A 17,222-nucleotide genomic window follows, 5' to 3' on the forward strand; every position below is an offset into this window, starting at 1 on the left:
TCAATTATAGATAGATAGGCAGATCACAATTAATTTTAAAATGTTCTCTTTAAAGTTTTAGGTAACGTTACTTTGCAAGAGAAGATAGGCCACGCTCGCCAAAGGCTAAAGTTTTCATAATGCTTTGGTCCAGTTGTTGTATAATATTTTGATGGCATACTGTTTTATTATAACAGCTTTTACAGAGTTGTATGTTTTATAAATGTAGGGCGGGACATGAGGGCAGGGTTTTTGTACGGTCACAAGAGGGCCTGACAAGGAAGAGAAGAACATCATCTCACTGTTTTATTTATTTTACACTTTATAACGTGGCACTCATATTACATAGTAGCTACACAGATACTGAATGCATTAAACTAAACAACATCCTGGTACCAAACTTATGAATTCAATGAATTTTGTAAAAACAAAGTTGGGTAAATAAAACAACAGCCTACTTTCAAAATAACAGCACTATATAAAAACTTTACAGCAATGTAGGTATTTCTTAATCTGTTGATGTTTAATTAAAAGTATGATTTTAGTACAAACAACATATTCTACATCTTTGAAACATATTCTTATTTGAAAAATCTCTGCCTTTGAATTTGGCATGTGTATGTTATTGGGTAATTCAGATGTGCACTGTGCAATATATATAAAAGCCGAGAGATGGACAAAGAGAAAGCAAAAAGGCTCTGTAGTCAGACACTTAGAATGCATGGTTTTCAGCCTAGCCAAACATCCTGTCCTCATCACTCCACAGAGGAAAATAAGCAAGAAAGATGGAAAAGGAGGGTCAGGAACAAATAAAGCCAAAGCTCTTCAGATTCATATAAAGATGCACATCCATAACGGTCTTTTCCTAGGAAGTGTGTGCAAGCAAAATACCATATAATCATGCTGCATTACACACTCGCCTCCACCCAGAGATGATGTATGTTGTTTTTATTTACATATAAACACATTAAATCAGTGGTCACAGGCTAAAAGCAGACATGGAAATGATCATGCAGTGATGGAAAATGGGCATTGTCAGGGAAACTGGACACGCGCAGAGGACTAGTAGGGGGGCTCAGGCATGGTCACATGAACTCGACAGGTGGGACATGACTGTTTCTGCCAAAGCCATTTTTCAACTGAAAGAAAGAAAAGCCAAATTATGGAGGGCATTCAAAGCCAGAATGTGGCTGCATATAAAACACTGAAAACTACTGAAACATACATCTGCACATGCTAAACAGATTGCAACATTATTTTGCTTTTAAAGAACTACAGGCTTAGCAAAACACACTATCAGTTTGAATTTAAGCTTATATGATGTTGAAAACCTTTTGATTTGCATATTTATGCTTAAATTCTTGGGAAAATGAAATTTGTCAACATATTTATGAATATATTTACAAATAAATGACTGGTAGTGTACGTGACGTAAATGCTAAAGGAAGTACTGTTCAACTAAACCAAATGTATATATCACTGAGATCTATAGCAGAGGCATGATGGCAATAGATGAAAAACAGATCTGTTGACCTTTGAGGGGCAGAACTGTGACCCACCATTGATTTCCATTACAGTGGTGTGATTAGCCACCAGCTAATTTCCAGCATGTGCATTTAACAACTGTAGCTTCATAACTGCAACTCCTGACATATGACCTGCAAATTCAGGATTTTGCCATATTTACAGTTTCAGCATCCATAAATCTAAATCCAAAATAAGCCAAAACATCTTATATTCACAGTTTGGTTTTCTAATCCAAAATAGCTGTATAAAATGAACAACAGGATCATGAATAATAACAACAACAGTTTATCAGATCCATGCACATTAACTCAAACTAAATTTGATTGACAGTTTACTAATACACAGACTACAATAACCATATTATGGTTCCTATAATTCTTACTATAGGAAAAGCACAAAAAGTACTAAAACATGACATTTGAAACAGCAATATTTATAAAATGCAAATGACTTGGAATGGGGAAACAAATAAAAACACTGGTATTTACTGTTGTTCTTTGCTTTTCTGATTTCAAAAGGGGGAAAAAGACAAAACTTTCCTGCAAAAAAAGAGGTTAATTTTGTGTGTGGAGCTAAACACAAAGTAAAACTGACAATTAACAAGTATTTTGATAATATACTGAGTGATTACTGTTTAGTTTAAAGGGGTCATATGATGCAATTAAAATTTTTCCTTTCTCTTTTCTTGGAGTGTTACAAGCTCTTGGTGCATAAAGAAGATCTGTATAGTTGCAAAGACTAAAGTCTCAAATCCAAAGAGATATTCTTTATAAAATATCCTACCTAAAACGGCTCGTTCTAACACGCCCCCACATATCTACGTCGCTATGTGGGAATATTTGCATAACGCCGCCCAAATGTTCACGCAAAGAAAGAAGGTGTAACTTTTATTCTCACTGTAGTTTTGTTGTTTCCGCCGCCATGTCATAAAGACGCTGTGTGCTTCGTTGTGAAAGCGAAACATCTTTGTTTGGTCTTCCAAAAGAGAATGATATCTGCTTCATCATGCCTGGAGCTGATCTGTGCTGGTTGCTGAGGAAATACAACAACTTTGCGCTGTCGATCGCCGGATTGGCTTTCACAGTGGACGAAGCGGAGTCCAGCCCAGGGTCGTCACATGTGGTTGCCGCAAGCCCTCCGGACGCTCCTTCGTCGAATCCGCCGGCCGCGCCGTTCTCAAGCACGCCGCCTCTGCTCACTCTAACCCTCTTTATTCTCGCTGTAGTATTGTTGTTGTCGCCGCCATGTTGTGAATTGTGACGCTGTTTCGTGGTGAAAGCGAAACTACTTTGTTTGGCCCTCCAAAAATGGACAGAACTAGAAATCAGCGGTTAAGTTGTATTTACAACACTGTTCCAGAACACTTCAACCCAAATATTTGGATATGTGCAGCACATTTTATGGAGGACTGTTTCCTGATCCTGGAAGAGTAGACTACAATGCCGGCTGTTCTGACTCACAGACTGTAAGTACGTCTTTTATATTTAAAGAGTTTTTATATTTTATATATTTAAAGCGAGTTTTTTGGACAGAGTAGAGTAGTGCTTGTTGTTTGTCATTTCTCCGATCACAAATGCAGACATGGTTTTATGTTTACACGGCGCGATGCAACGCAATGTGTAAAAAGACAATATAAGTCATTATAATCCACAATTATGTCCCCACTGGATGCAACGAATGCCTCGTTTATAATGGGTTTTCATGTTTTTGAATCATCGCTCCGGCCTGACAGGGCATCATCACAATATGGCAAGGGTCGTAACATTTCCGTCTCACGCTTGAGGTATTCGGCCAATCACAACGCACTGGATAGCTGGCCAATCAGAGCACACCTTGCTTTTTCAGACCGATGAGCTTTGTAAAAATCGACGTGTTTCAGAAAGGCGGGGCATAGAGGAGAAACAATAATGTACAGTATGTGGAAAATAATGTGTTTTTTTAACCTTAAACCGCATAAACACATTTAATTACACCAAATACACAAAATACTGTTCTTTTTAGCAGCATCATATGACCCCTTTAACTACTATTCATACATACAGTACACTTAAAAAAGAATGATTACTTTTTTAAAATAATATTATAATAATCAAAAGAACCTTTTTCCACTATAAATAACCTTTTGTGCAATGGAAAAGTTCCACGGATGGTACAAGTTCTGCATGGAACCATTGATGCCAATAAAGAACCTTTATTTTTTAGAGTGTATGTTAAACTGAAAACAATGAACGTTGTCTACGTAAAGAGAGTTGGCGACGGGGTAAGCGATATTCCTCCTGTCCAGGGCAGAAAGGTATCTCTTTTCCTCTCTCACAAGCAGGTGCAGAACTCCCACTACGTGGACGTGCGCCGTGCTCTGGCCATTTTGCCTTCCCAATCCATAATCAGAGACGACAGCAGATTCAGTGTCATAGTTGGCACAAAAGCAGCAAGTAACCAGATAAACGTCATGCATGCCAGGCGGGGAAAAGCACCGATTTTGAAAGCGTTGTTCACTTGGTGTCATGCGTAAACTGCTATATCCATTAAGCCACTGCTTCAATTAACAATTTGATACTGTTAGAAGGCAACAGAAGAGAGAAATGATGCAGGAAGTGTTTACCTCTTTATGAAAATGATGGCCACAGTGAAGTTCTTGGATGCCACCCCTTCCATTCCGTAGTTCTTCATGGCAAATAAGACATATGCTATCAGCATCACCCTAAAAAATAAACCAGAAAAAAAACATCCAAAAGTGTTAATATTATGGCTGTAGGGTATCAGAGTGAATCAGACAATTTAAGATTCGATCAGATTGGTGTTGAACAACCCAAAGAGCCAAATTCAACAAAGAGGCCGAGGATGACGTTAAACCACGTCATAAATCTGTCCACGATACCCTGGTGCCACAAGTCTGAAGCAAGTCTAACTAACCAACTCTTTCACAGAACAGCTTTCAACATGAACACAAAATAACACATTGAAAATTTCAACTCAGGAAGGAGATTGTCAATTTTGGGGCAAGTAATCAAGATTGATGGTCAAAGAGATGCACAGCATGACCATCACATGTAAATCCATTATATTGTGAATTATATTCATGTAGGGTATGTATGAGTGTGAAAATTCCTGCTTTAAATGTTTTATCAATCAATACTTTGTCAAATGTATTATATTTTTCTTATAGAAATCATGTCCAAAATTATACTCTTCAAGAGCGGGAAAATTCGGACCATGTGACTGATAAGATAACATGTTGATTTATGAATTGGGAGGAGAAACATAGCAACACCCCGAGCTAAGACAGTGTCTAATTGGTCAAGACACCATTTGGGAGGTGTCCAATAGCCCGGTTTAAATACTCAAGACACCATCAAATTAGGGCTTTTAGGTTTTTTCCCTTGCCTTTTTGCCACTGCGTTTTGATGCTACTTTTTAGCGCACTTTGAGCGTGCTCTGGCTCACACGCCAGCTGCTCCTCTAAAACCATGAGGGGGAAATGCCACCTACACTCTTAAAAATAAAGGTGCTTCATGATGCCATAGAAGAACCTTTTTGTCTAAATGGTTCCATAAAGAACCTTTAACATCTGAAGAAACTTTCTGTTTCACAAAAGGTTCTTTGTGGTGAAAAAAGGTTCTTCAGATTATAAAAAGGTAAGAAAGAGATGGTTCTTTAAAGATCCTTTGACTGAATGGTTCTTTGGGGAACCAAAAATGGTTCTTCTATGGCATCGCTGTGAAGAACCTTTTGAAGCAAATTTATTTTTAAGAGTGTATTCTCGTCAAACATCTTTAGCCAACGCCCAACCATTGACTTCCCAAGACATCACTTCAACGACTACTGAACTTCCAGTCAATCAGCAACCTCGGGAAACCACCTTTCGGCAACCAGACAACAAAGGGACTTACAGCGCAAGTACCTCCAGATTCTAGCTGATCTAGTGCATTTAATATAAATTTTAGCCTCATTGAGGAACTCAGTGTGAGGGTTAATTAAGTGATTGATGGTTGTTCAGGTCTATGCAATTGCACATTTTGCTATAAACTTGGGATTTCGCATTTTCATTCTCTTAAAATCATTCTTTCCTCACTTTCTCTCTTTCTGCAACTTGTGTGAATGTGTGAATGCGTGTGTTCATGTGTTAGATTAGTTTATATGTCTTAGATTTATCCAATAAAGTCTGATTTATATTGAAAAGAGAAGTATCTTGTGTTTTGTGCTTATAATGTCTTAAACTGCCGATCTTGTTACTGTGCTAATTAATAGTGTTTTCACTAGGCCTATATTTTGGATTTTAATATCCATTGCAGAGTTGATGTTATACGACTCGTTCAATGAATCGCTGGCCGACTCAGTGATCAGCCGTAAAACAGTGATTCTGTCCAAATTTCCTATAAAATCTTAAATGATTCCCTTTGAGCTAAACTGACCTGTTTCCCTTTCATGGCATTGATGCAGTTGATCTAATATATTATATTACAGTATACAGTAGGCCCATACAAGTTTTTATTTTTCATGTTTTTAAAAGAAGTTTCTTTTGCTCACCAAGGCTGCAAAAACTCAAAAAAGTAATATTGTGAAATATTATAAAAATTTTAAAACTGTTTTCTATTTTAATAAATTTTATTCCTGTGATGGCAAAGGTGAATTATAAGCAGCCACACTCCAGTCTTCAGTTTCACATGATGCATTCATTTAAAGGGTTAGTTCACCCAAAAATGAAAATTCTGTCATGAATTACTTCATCTTCGGAACGAAGGTCTTACGGGTTTGGAACAACACGAGGGTGAGTAATTAATGACAGAATTTTAATTTTTAGGTGAACTAACCCTTTGATTCTGGGTGTTGTAACATTCTTCACTATGGAACTTTGGCCTCTATATCGCCACCTGTAGTTAAAACATACAATTGCATGTCACTTGCGAAAGAGTTAGGCCTATTTAACGTAAATTGTGTTTCGGCAATGCTCTACTGCACGGTGTGAGGAATTCCCGATGATCATCTTCAGAGGATCTGTCATGCTGCTCCAAGACCCACTGACGGTAAGAAGTAGCAGCCTACCAACAAAACGTACAGTCTATCAGAAAAAAAACACATTTAAGTGTGTTATTTGCCGTTGTGGCTCAGATCTTTTGACGCATGTCACCTTCCCTTTTTGACTGTAGACTCTCAGTTCCAGATTTATTTGTTTTTTTGAAAAGCTGATTTCTTAAAAGGTCTCACGAGGCGCCGTTTAGATCTGTTCATGTTAAATAGCCTACTGCAGCAGCCAGACCTTTTCTGTTTATGGACATGAAGTAAACACTATACAATTGATGTAAGGCCGCGAAATCCGACCCGACAGCTCAAAATGATTGAAATTGAAAATGTTGTAGGCATAAAGTAGTGCATTGAGTATTTTATTTAATAAATCAATTCCGTTTAAGGGGATATTAATGAGATGAACTAAGGGGGTATTTACACAACACCTTTTTCAACTAAAAGTGGAAAAAAAAATTATGCATTTTAGCCGTTCATTTAGTGGTGTTTTGGGGGCCTGCACATTTGGAAAACAATAGGATTATGTTTGGGATTGCATTGGGACTTTTTTGGCCTACTGTATGTGGCATGACATCATCTGGTCCCTTACCTACCATTGATATCACCTTCTGGTTATTGAAACGCAGCCTCTTCTCTAAGCACTCAGTGAGCTCTGGAATGGTGCTGATGTGACATTCAGGTCCCCCCACTTTGGTTCGGCTGTTTTCGTCTGAAGACACGCGGCGGGCACGAGGATGAGAGTGCACTTCCTTTTCCTCACGACCCTTTAGGTGGACAGGGACAGGGACCATGCTTTTAGCATGGAGATGATTCGCCTGCATGGCTTCCAGCTGAGACTTTTCAATACAGAAACCAAGACAGAAAGAGAGGAAGAAAGACCATGACATAGAAACAAGTGATAAGCTACATACAAGCTATATTCATAATAATGTTAATCATATTTAAATAATCAGAAACATTAAATGCTATAAATGAATGAATTTCATTAATGATTATTGATTGTTTGTACATTTTGAAGTAAAGTAAATATTTTATATTGAGCTGAATGTCATAAATGGATTAGCAGTAATGATTTCCTATGATAAAGTTAGTATTGTAAGGCTTAATATAAATACCCATATCAGAAACTTGTATAATCATTTTGTACATAATTGCATTAAATAGACATAATAGTCTGTAAGCTCTGCCATGGCAAGGGTCAAAATAGGTTAATTATTCTTGAGCACCCCATAATGACTTGTGTAAGCGTTTCACTTGAAGTCAAGCTAATCATAGGAGCTTCACCTATTAACCTTGACGCATTGCCGCTTGGGCTGGATTACACTGTTTACAAATAGCTACATTATTTTCCCCAAGACATACTGAGCATGTATGCTTGGCCAAAACTAGTTTCCTGACCTAATGCAACATAGTTCAAATATGCACTTATCTGCTGCTTGCAGAAAATGCATATTTGAAAAAAAAGAACTGCCAGAGAAAAACAACCTGAGAAAAAGTATAACCCTATTTAACACACCACTATGCCACTATGGAATGCTGAAAATCAGTTATCCACATAAATAGGTACGCAAGTAAGTAAATAAATAAATTAATGAATGATTCAATTCCAATTTCCATTTTCTGCTCCACTTTAGTCAGATTCTGTGCATGTAAAATCATGCAAAGCCACCGTAGCTTGTGACTTTTTGAAAAGCACTCTTTGCATTAATCACATTACAGTCAGATCTGAGCATAATGAATAATTAGACTGAAGCAACAAAACAAATAGATACTGTGACACATAAAGCAAGTGGTAAATGTGCATAAGAATTTTGATGATTTTAATTTTCTTTTTTTTAAGAGACAGATGCTTTCTAGTCAACATATTATCACTGTAATTTATTTAATCTTCTTTGCATACCAACTGTAGATGTATGTATAGTAAATTAATTATATGTAATTAAGTGTTACACGCAGTTCGCTTGAAATAATCCCACTTTACACACACACACACACACACACACATACACACACACGCATGTTGGGTTTCCATGTTTCATAGACATAATGATTTTTATACTGTACAAACTGTGTTTTCTATCCCGTTACCCTACCCCTAAACCTCTCATACAAAACTTAAACAAATTTTATATATATATAAAAAAAGCATGATTTATAATATTGTTTGTTGTCCATATAGGGTCAAAAAGTACTGGCATTACTATCTTTGTGGGGGCATATGGTCCCCATAATGTAGGGAATAATGCCAGGCACACACACACACACACACACACACACACACACACACACACACAATAACCTAAGGCAGAATCAGTAAAAAGTATGACATGATGACATGTGCTTAAACCAGCATGTAGGAAAATAACAGTCAGTCTAAAATTTCCTGAAAAAAGTTACTGAAATTGTATTTTTTATTAAAGTTTATTTGACTTTTTATGTAAATTGGGATTGTCTAAATCTAACTGCTTGAAAATGGAATGCATGAAGAATATTCTACTTAAACAATCAGTTCTGATTTAAATCTACAGGCTCACCTGCAAATGTATATTGTTTTTTTAATATAATACATTGTTGTATTGTTGCTTGTATATAATACGATTTTTTTTTGTTGCTTAAAATTAGCAGTAACCAAGCATCCATCACACTTTTTTTTTGGACATTCTTCTCTCTTGTCTTTCTGCTATAAACAGTCCTGATTATGAGGAGCATGTGTACAGTGTGTATGCATATAAGGGGGTTGTGAGGTATGAGAAAGAGCATGTGAAGCACTGATGTGTGGGGGAACACACACACACAGTTGATAACCTAAGGCAGAATCAGTAAAAAGTATGACATGACAAATCATGCTTAAACCAGCATGTAGGAAAATAACAGTCAGTCTAAAATTTCCTGAAAAAAGTTACTGAAATTGTATTTTTTATTAAAGTTTATTTGACTTTTTATGTAAATTGGGATTGTCTAAATCTAACTGCTTGAAAATGGAATGCATGAAGAATATTCTACTTAAACAATCAGTTCTGATTTAAATCTACAGGCTCACCTGCAAATGTATATTGTTTTTTTAATATAATACATTGTTGTATTGTTGCTTGTATATAATACGATTTTTTTTTGTTGCTTAAAATTAGCAGTAACCAAGCATCCATCACACTTTTTTTTTGGACATTCTTCTCTCTTGTCTTTCTGCTATAAACAGTCCTGATTATGAGGAGCATGTGTACAGTGTGTATGCATATAAGGGGGTTGTGAGGTATGAGAAAGAGCATGTGAAGCACTGATGTGTGGGGGAAGAGAACAAATTGCTGCTGGGTCACTACCGCTAATCAGAGCACACTTTCCAGTTTTTATAGAGATTCTCTTCCAAAACCCATTATGCAATGCGTTACCCAGCTTTGCAAGATCAGCTCAGGCTGAATATCAGACACAGCAAAAATCATGCCTTACGCCATAAACACACAGTAATAGACCCCTGCTGGACTTCTAGACTGGACATTGTCGATGGATTATAGCTGGCTCCCAGATGCATTAAAGAAATATAGTGTAAGGCTGTGCTTTTACCACAGTAAAATATGTTCTTATTGATAAATTCCTCTTTCTTATGGTAAAATATCTGACTCCTTTTATAAAATGGCAGCAACAGTACTATAATAAAAGACACCAATGCTTAATAAACAGTTGAATCTATTGCTAATAATTATGAAAATTATTAATTTGATTTCTTTATATTTTATATTCTTTATTTTTAATTGATTTATTAAAAATAAATAAGTTTAAGTTGTTTAAAAAATAAATATTAAGTTAATTCTAATTTATTATTTTATACTATATAACATTATTTTAATTATTATAAATAATATTAAATTACTATTTTATATTTATATTAATTTTTTATGTCATTTCATTACATAGTCAATATACTACGATTATGATAATTTATGAATATTATATTACATTTATTACATATTTTACAGCTTAATTATTATATATTTATAAAATAAAATAAAATAAAACAAAACAATATTTCTACCAAATGACAGTTCATTGGCTCTTTTTACAATTATAGAGTTATATATTATACATTTATAATTGAAATATATTTATAGTTTATTATATTATATATTATATAATATTATATTATATTATAAAGCAATATAGTTTAAATGTTCTTTAAACATGGCTCGTCAAATCAGAATTTTAAGTTGAATAATTTTAAACAATACAAAGATTATATTTAATTATTGTATAAAAAACAATTAATTATTAAAAATAATTTAATTATGAATTATGAATTATGAAATTATAATATAATAAAATATATTATATTAATTATATTATATTATTATGTAAAGCAATATTTCTGCCAAGCGATGTAGTTGTTGGCTTGGCTCATTTCATAATGACTTTGAACATGGATTGTCAAATTAGAATTTTAAGTTGAACAATTTTAATCAATATAAAATAATATTTAATTATTATAAATAAAAAAATTAAAAGTATTAAAAATGATTTTAAATTACACATATAATATTTATACAATTTTTATATCCTATTATACATTTATAATTATAAAATATTTATAGTTTATGATTATTTTTGAATATTATATTATATTATATTATATTATCTGAACTGTTGGCTCATTTTACAATGACTTTGAATATAGTTCGTTTAATCAGTAGGAACTATCAATTTTATAACAGGAAACTCTTACTGTTTAATCCAATCTGGGTTTTGTTTAGTATTGTACAGTTACATATATTGCATTTCTGATCATTCTCATTCTCATAATTCCACATGTGCGATCACTACCTTACCATGCAGGGCAAAGAGGCACGGCGGTCAGCTTTGTTGCGCGAGGGCCTCCTAAAACTCCTCTTCCTTTCTTTGGCGTGCTCCTCCCCATGCCCCCAGTAACTGCTCATCCACTTGGTGAAGTTCCCATCATCGTCTTCGTCATTGTCCATAATAATCGCGGGAAGCAGCCGAAGAGACAGCTTGGGAACCGGTGTGCGGAGCTCTCGGTGAGGCTCCTGTCTCCTGCAAAGAAAAACACACCAGGCTGCAGCCGGCGTACGATGATCCAGCTGGGTCAGACAAGGCTGCTGCTGCTGCTGCTGATGTTGTCCTGGAGCTTCTGAGGAACTCTTTTGTGGAAGGCAATGTGAGGTCCAGACTCCAGACTGTGTAGGATGGGCTGGGTTTGGCTTTGTAGGTTGTAATTAGATTCCTCCAGTTAGGTGCTCACAATGTGTGGGTTTAATTGCTCTAAGCCGACCCAAAAATATGCACACACAGCTTTTGTTGAAGTCTTTAAATAAGTGAATCCCCTGTAATCTATTTAACATGAGAGAGGGAGGAGAATATAATATAGAGGCGGGAGGGAGGTATAGGAGGGAGAGGGCGAGCTGGATAGACAATGACAGAGAGAGAGAGAGAGGGAGAGGACGGTGTTTTTGGGTTGGTGCTCTGCTTTTAAATCTTTCCATTACAGAGCAATGGGCCTGGGGGTGGAAGGGAGGGTGGGAGTTAGTCACACACTCTGTGCAACTCCAATTCTCCCATACTTTCCACTCACTGAGCACATCAAACCTGTCAATAATTATGGACTGCTGCAGGCGAGAACCAGTATGTGTTAGAGAGTCAGTGTGATCATGTTTTTAGCTTCAGTACTGTCTGACAATGAATAGAGTAAGAAGTTAATCAATGCAGATGGCATCCATCGAATGCAATGACTAGACTTTCTTCTAATCATGACAAATGCTTTGTAGTATAACCACTAGGGCAGTAATATCAGTTGAGTAACAGTTGAAGCCTTTATAAATCATTATATAGGTATATATAATGTATGTTGTAAAGTATTATATCTTTTCATTAATAACTGTAACCAAAGTTGAAATGCATTGTAATATGCAGATTCCTTGTTATATCTGAAATTGGTTGTTTGTTATGTTTTTAATGCATTATATGTCATGTTTTTAATGCATGATCATTTCTAAAGCTAGGTACTGTACGCATTATTATTATAACTGCGGTTACAATGATTTGTAATATCATACAGTGCATTATAAGGTGCGTTACATTGCATTAAAACCCTTTTATAAGGCATTATATAAAGGCTTTAACTAAAGTGTTACTGAAGATATTTTGAACAGCTTTGGATCCCATTTTTTTAATATCTTTTGTGTTGCACAGAAGAAATGCATAGCGGTTTAGAACAAAACGAGGGTGAGTAAACAACAACATTTTATTTTCGAGTGAACTATCCTTTTTAATACATAATGATTCCCAAATTAATCATTAATCATATCCGATTATGTGTGCTCCACCATATATTTGCAAAATGCACAACATTTAGCCATTCACAAATTAGCCTCACTTTCTAAATTTTGCAGCTGCACGTTCAATAGCCCATGTATTTTCAGCTGACCCCATTTTAGAATATGATAAACCCCTTCCCATTCAGGAAGAAGCAATATGGGGCACACAGCAACCACCCCCAAGCCTCCTCTACTGTCCTGCTCCAGTTGTTCCCACCGCTGGACTCTGGGGCAGCAGAGCGTACAGTATGAGAGGCCAGAGACACTGATGATACACAACACCTGTGGCCATGTCTGTTTGATCCTTGCCCTTAATCAGAAGGGTAGTGTTGTTGTGTAAACTTACGTGAATTCTGGGTCACACTACGTCTTTTTATTTATTTTATTCCTTGTGTTCAGCAAAGAAAATGACCTGCATTAGTCATGACTAAAACAGATCTGCTGAATGTACATCTAGGTGCAACTTTGGATTCTAACATTGCACACAGGAAAATTATTTCTTTTTTTCTTTTGTGGAAATTCTTTTGTCTAAGGCAAAGGCAATTTTCATAGCTAGCATTTTATGTAATTATGTATTATGAATAAAGACAAACAAATTCAGAAGTATTTAATATTTTTATGATGGATATGATGGAAAATTCTGGGACAAGGTAAAAAAAATATAAATTTGAGCAAAAATAGAGTGAAAGAGCACACACACACACACACACACACACAGACAGGTATTCCTATATTTATGGGGACATTCCATAGGCGTAATGGTTTTTATACTGTACAAACTGTATTTACCTCTCACACAAAACTTTCTTCCTTTTTAGATTTACAAAAAAGCTTGGTTACACTTTACTTGAAGGGGTGTGCATAAGACTGACATGACACCTTCATAATCATGACATGACACCTACATAATCATGACATGACACATGTCATGAATATGAAGATTTTTTATGCATGTTTATGACAACTGTCATTAAGTGTCATTCGCTCACTTATGTAATTTTTAATGCAAAGATGACGTTGTTTGAGATGTCTTTGTTATGGGCTATGGTTAGGGGTAAGTGTAGGGGTAGGGTTAGGTCAAATAATGTCATATTTGCATTAAAAATGACATAACTGAGCGAATGACACTTAATGACAGTTGTCATAAACATGCATAAAACCTCCTTCATATTCATGACATGTGTCATGTCATGATTATGAAGGTGTCATGTCAGTCTTATGCACACCCCTTCAAGTAAAGTGTTACCAAAAGCTTTGATTTATAAGCTGTTTTCCTCACAGAGTAAACAGATTTATTAGCTTTTTTTGTCCCCACAAGGTCAAAATTTTCAAAATTATTAGTATTAATTAGTATTATCCTTGTGGTCCCCTTAACATAGAGAATACCAGTACACAAAGACAGAGAGAGAGAGAGAGAGAGAGAGAGAGAGAGAGAGAGAGAGAGAGAAGAGAGACAGAGAGTAATATTATGAAATATTTTTACAGTTTAAAATAAGAGGTTTTTATTTTAATATCTTTTAAATTGTAATTAATTCATTTTATTAAAAAGCTGAATTTTCAGCAGCCATTACTCCAGTCTTCAGTGTCACATGATTCTTTAGAAATCATTCTAATATGCTGATTTGGTGCTTAAGAAACATTTTCAATTATTATCAATGTTGAAAACAGTTGTGCTGCTTAATATATATTTTTTGTAACAATGTAAAAGTCTTTACTGTAACAATTTAGTGCATTATTGCTAAATAAAAGTTTTCATTTCCTAAAAAGAAAGAAAGAGAATAGAATAGAAGTGATAGAATCTTTGAACAGAAGAGCATATAAGTGTATACACGTGTGTGTGTGTGTGTGTGTGTGTGTGTGTGTGTGTGTGTGAATAATATGAATAAAAGTACAGCATAAAAAAGAACTGAAGATAATTTCATAATTTAACATCAGCCCAAAACTAAGAAATGACTGTAAATATTATGTTCTTCGATAGACTGTTTCTAACAGAAGTACTAGAATGTGAAAAAAACAAACATTGTAGCTCCTTATCCAATAAATGTAATTAAAAATATACAAAATGCGATCTCTCAGGTGTTGCAAGTATTGTGATTGTGTCAGAAAGACCTGTTATCACCTTTGGGTAAATGGTTTTACACCAACCCTTGAGGACTGTGTCCTTATACATACACCAACACAAGTTGCTTCTAATCAAATAAATCTGAATGACCATCTCTTTAGCTATTCAAGGATCTTAATCTTATTATCCCGCTAGCCTATGTAGGTATTCACATAATTTAGATAATAACACGCTCAGTGGTTTAAAGCTGATTCATGAATTATATTTTATTTGGATAACAAGTAAAAGAGGCCTTTCAGTGTTGAGTTGAGTGTGACCGAATACAACTACTTCTTGACAAAAAGAGCAATTAAACATGGATGAATACTGTATATTATTAAAAAAGACTTGTTCCCAGTTTCAATGCAAACCTGGATGAAACTGATTTATTTGACCATATAAAGGCCCCTCTGTTTGTGATTCTATTTCAGGTGTTTTCTTACACTAAAATAGCCCAAGGACAATATTTGTTCTTGGTTTCTAAACAGAGCTCTGAATAATGAACTTAAGGTCCAAAAAGGACAGAGTGTTTCTAAAATGGGAGCCAATCCTGGTTGTGTTCAATTATATGTGCAGTATAAGAAATTGTCTGGAGGTCACATATACACACCGAGGTTTTGATGACAACAGCATTGCACGGAATACAGAAGTCAATCCTGAAATTGCAAGTAACAATACCAGTTTACATAGGAGCAATGGAGAATGTAATATGAATATATTTTCAGTGTGTGCATCAGATTTTGAGTTTTTGCCTTAACCTTCACTGAAAGATGAGTGAAGAGACCCTGGCACTTATAGGCTGAACGTGCAGGGAAACAGCAGCCTTGGCCCTGTCTCATAACTGCGTTACTAGTGCAAACACAAATTGATCATGTCTCGTGTTCTAGCCAAGAGCTATGATTGATCTAAACTTGCTATGGCAGTGTGCATTCAATTGACATTTTACATCATGTGTCAACCAAAGCGCCTAGATACAGTGTAGCAGACTTTTTTGACTACTGAACATGCACACTGTTTTGAAATCAGATTTTTGGAAATTTAAAATCAAACTTGTATTTTAATCAACATATCTATGAGGAGCCTATATGTAATATATAAACTAAAATCTACATATATGTGTGTGCTTCATATACCAGCAATTTCTGAGTGAAAACTTGTTTCTATCCTTTTTTCCCCCCACTTTCATACAATAGGCAGTCTATAATATTTCAATATTGTGGCATCATCCAAAGAGGTTACATGATAAGCACATGCAATGGGCCTGAACAACTTGTCTATACACTATTCATAGTCCAGAACCAGAACAAAGAGCATCACCCATTTAATAAAATTTGTCCTTGCCACAGTACAGTCTTTGTTCACCTGACAGGGGACATTCATTACAGAAAATAATATATTCCATCTTTAGCTTACCTTCATCAGTGAGAATGACTGAAGTTTTAATTCTAAAGTCATTTTGGTAAATCTTAAGTTTCAGATATAAAGGTTAAAGCCAGTTGGTCAATAGCATCCATCCAATTTTACACCGTCACGTATGTCCCTCTAGTGGAATATATTTGTACTGCAATCATAAGTAGAACCATATCTTATTCTTATCCAAGTAATCTCAGAAGGATTGCCTATTAATTGGACTTGATTAAGTCTTGTAATATCCTACTTTATTTTTGACCTTTGTAGGTTTCATTACCCTATTAATAAGCAAAGATTTTAGTAAATAAAGAATGCTTAATTTAAAACTAAGGAGCACGCATTTAGGAAATGCCATGTCTATATACTGTGATGAAATCATATTAGTCAAATATCTGACTGCTACTTAAAGCTACTTTATTTGTGAGAATATAAAGTAATTTATAAATCATTGAGTTTTGGTGGTGTTTTATCTTTTATCTTATTTTTTAAAATTATATTGCATATATAAATAAAAAATAAGTCAAATAAATAATAAATAAAGTGTTGCAATTCTGTAAACAGAGAATATGAACAGTAAGTAAACTAAGCCTAGCTTTTTTTAGTTTCTCTTTCACTTTTCAATTGCAAATAAACTACTCTGCAGTGAATTGCATCATAAAACAAAAAGGAAAAGGGAAAATACAAACATGTAAAAAAAAAAGTACACCTCAATTAGTAAGAAATATAAGATAATCATAGCCCTTAAGGTATTTGTTATTCTAATTCTTGTTTAAGAGATTTTATAGTACGGGAAGTCTCAGCAAGAAACACTTCAAATATAGGCAAAGTTTTAAGAAATTTGTGAAATAAAAAACTAACAAACAAAC

The 17,222-nt window shown here is 35.0% G+C and overlaps 1 protein-coding gene across 3 annotated transcripts; it reads right to left on the bottom strand.

Moving 5' to 3' along the window:
* Nucleotides 1-561: 561 nt before the first annotated feature.
* On the bottom strand, nt 562-11,941 carry LOC107585171 (leukemia NUP98 fusion partner 1-like). 3 transcript variants are annotated; one of them, XM_016272077.1, is made up of 4 exons: nt 11,343-11,941; nt 7,122-7,364; nt 4,109-4,207; nt 562-1,118 (listed from the first exon to the last, which is right to left on the bottom strand). In XM_016272077.1, the coding sequence occupies exons 1-4, from the start codon at nt 11,490-11,492 to the stop codon at nt 1,065-1,067; spliced, it is 546 nt and encodes a 181-aa protein (XP_016127563.1). In that variant the 5' UTR covers nt 11,493-11,941; the 3' UTR covers nt 562-1,064. The 3 variants fall into 3 exon arrangements, with proteins under 3 accessions (XP_016127563.1, XP_016127562.1, XP_016127561.1); XM_016272076.1 differs by lacking the exon at nt 562-1,118 and adding an exon at nt 3,653-3,875 and having other exon boundaries at nt 7,122-7,358; XM_016272075.1 differs by lacking the exon at nt 562-1,118 and adding an exon at nt 3,653-3,875.
* Between the last annotated feature and the right edge of the window lie 5,281 nt (nt 11,942-17,222).

The sequence above is a fragment of the Sinocyclocheilus grahami genome, unplaced genomic scaffold, assembly GCF_001515645.1.
Source record: "Sinocyclocheilus grahami isolate Dianchi unplaced genomic scaffold, SAMN03320097.WGS_v1.1 scaffold67.1, whole genome shotgun sequence".
NCBI classification, from domain to species: Eukaryota; Metazoa; Chordata; class Actinopteri; order Cypriniformes; family Cyprinidae; genus Sinocyclocheilus; species Sinocyclocheilus grahami.

Bases quoted from the DNA above. Each gene is read 5' to 3' on its own strand.
- LOC107585171 (XM_016272075.1), bottom strand. From the start codon at position 11,492: ATGGACAATGACGAAGACGATGATGGGAACTTCACCAAGTGGATGAGC. The intron at 7,365-11,342 runs GTAAGGTAGTGA...TGTATTGAAAAG, and splicing joins GTGCCTCTTTGCCCTGCATG to TCTCAGCTGGAAGCCATGCA. The intron at 4,208-7,121 runs GTAGGTAAGGGA...TTTATTTTTTAG, and splicing joins ACCAGAAGGTGATATCAATG to GGTGATGCTGATAGCATATG.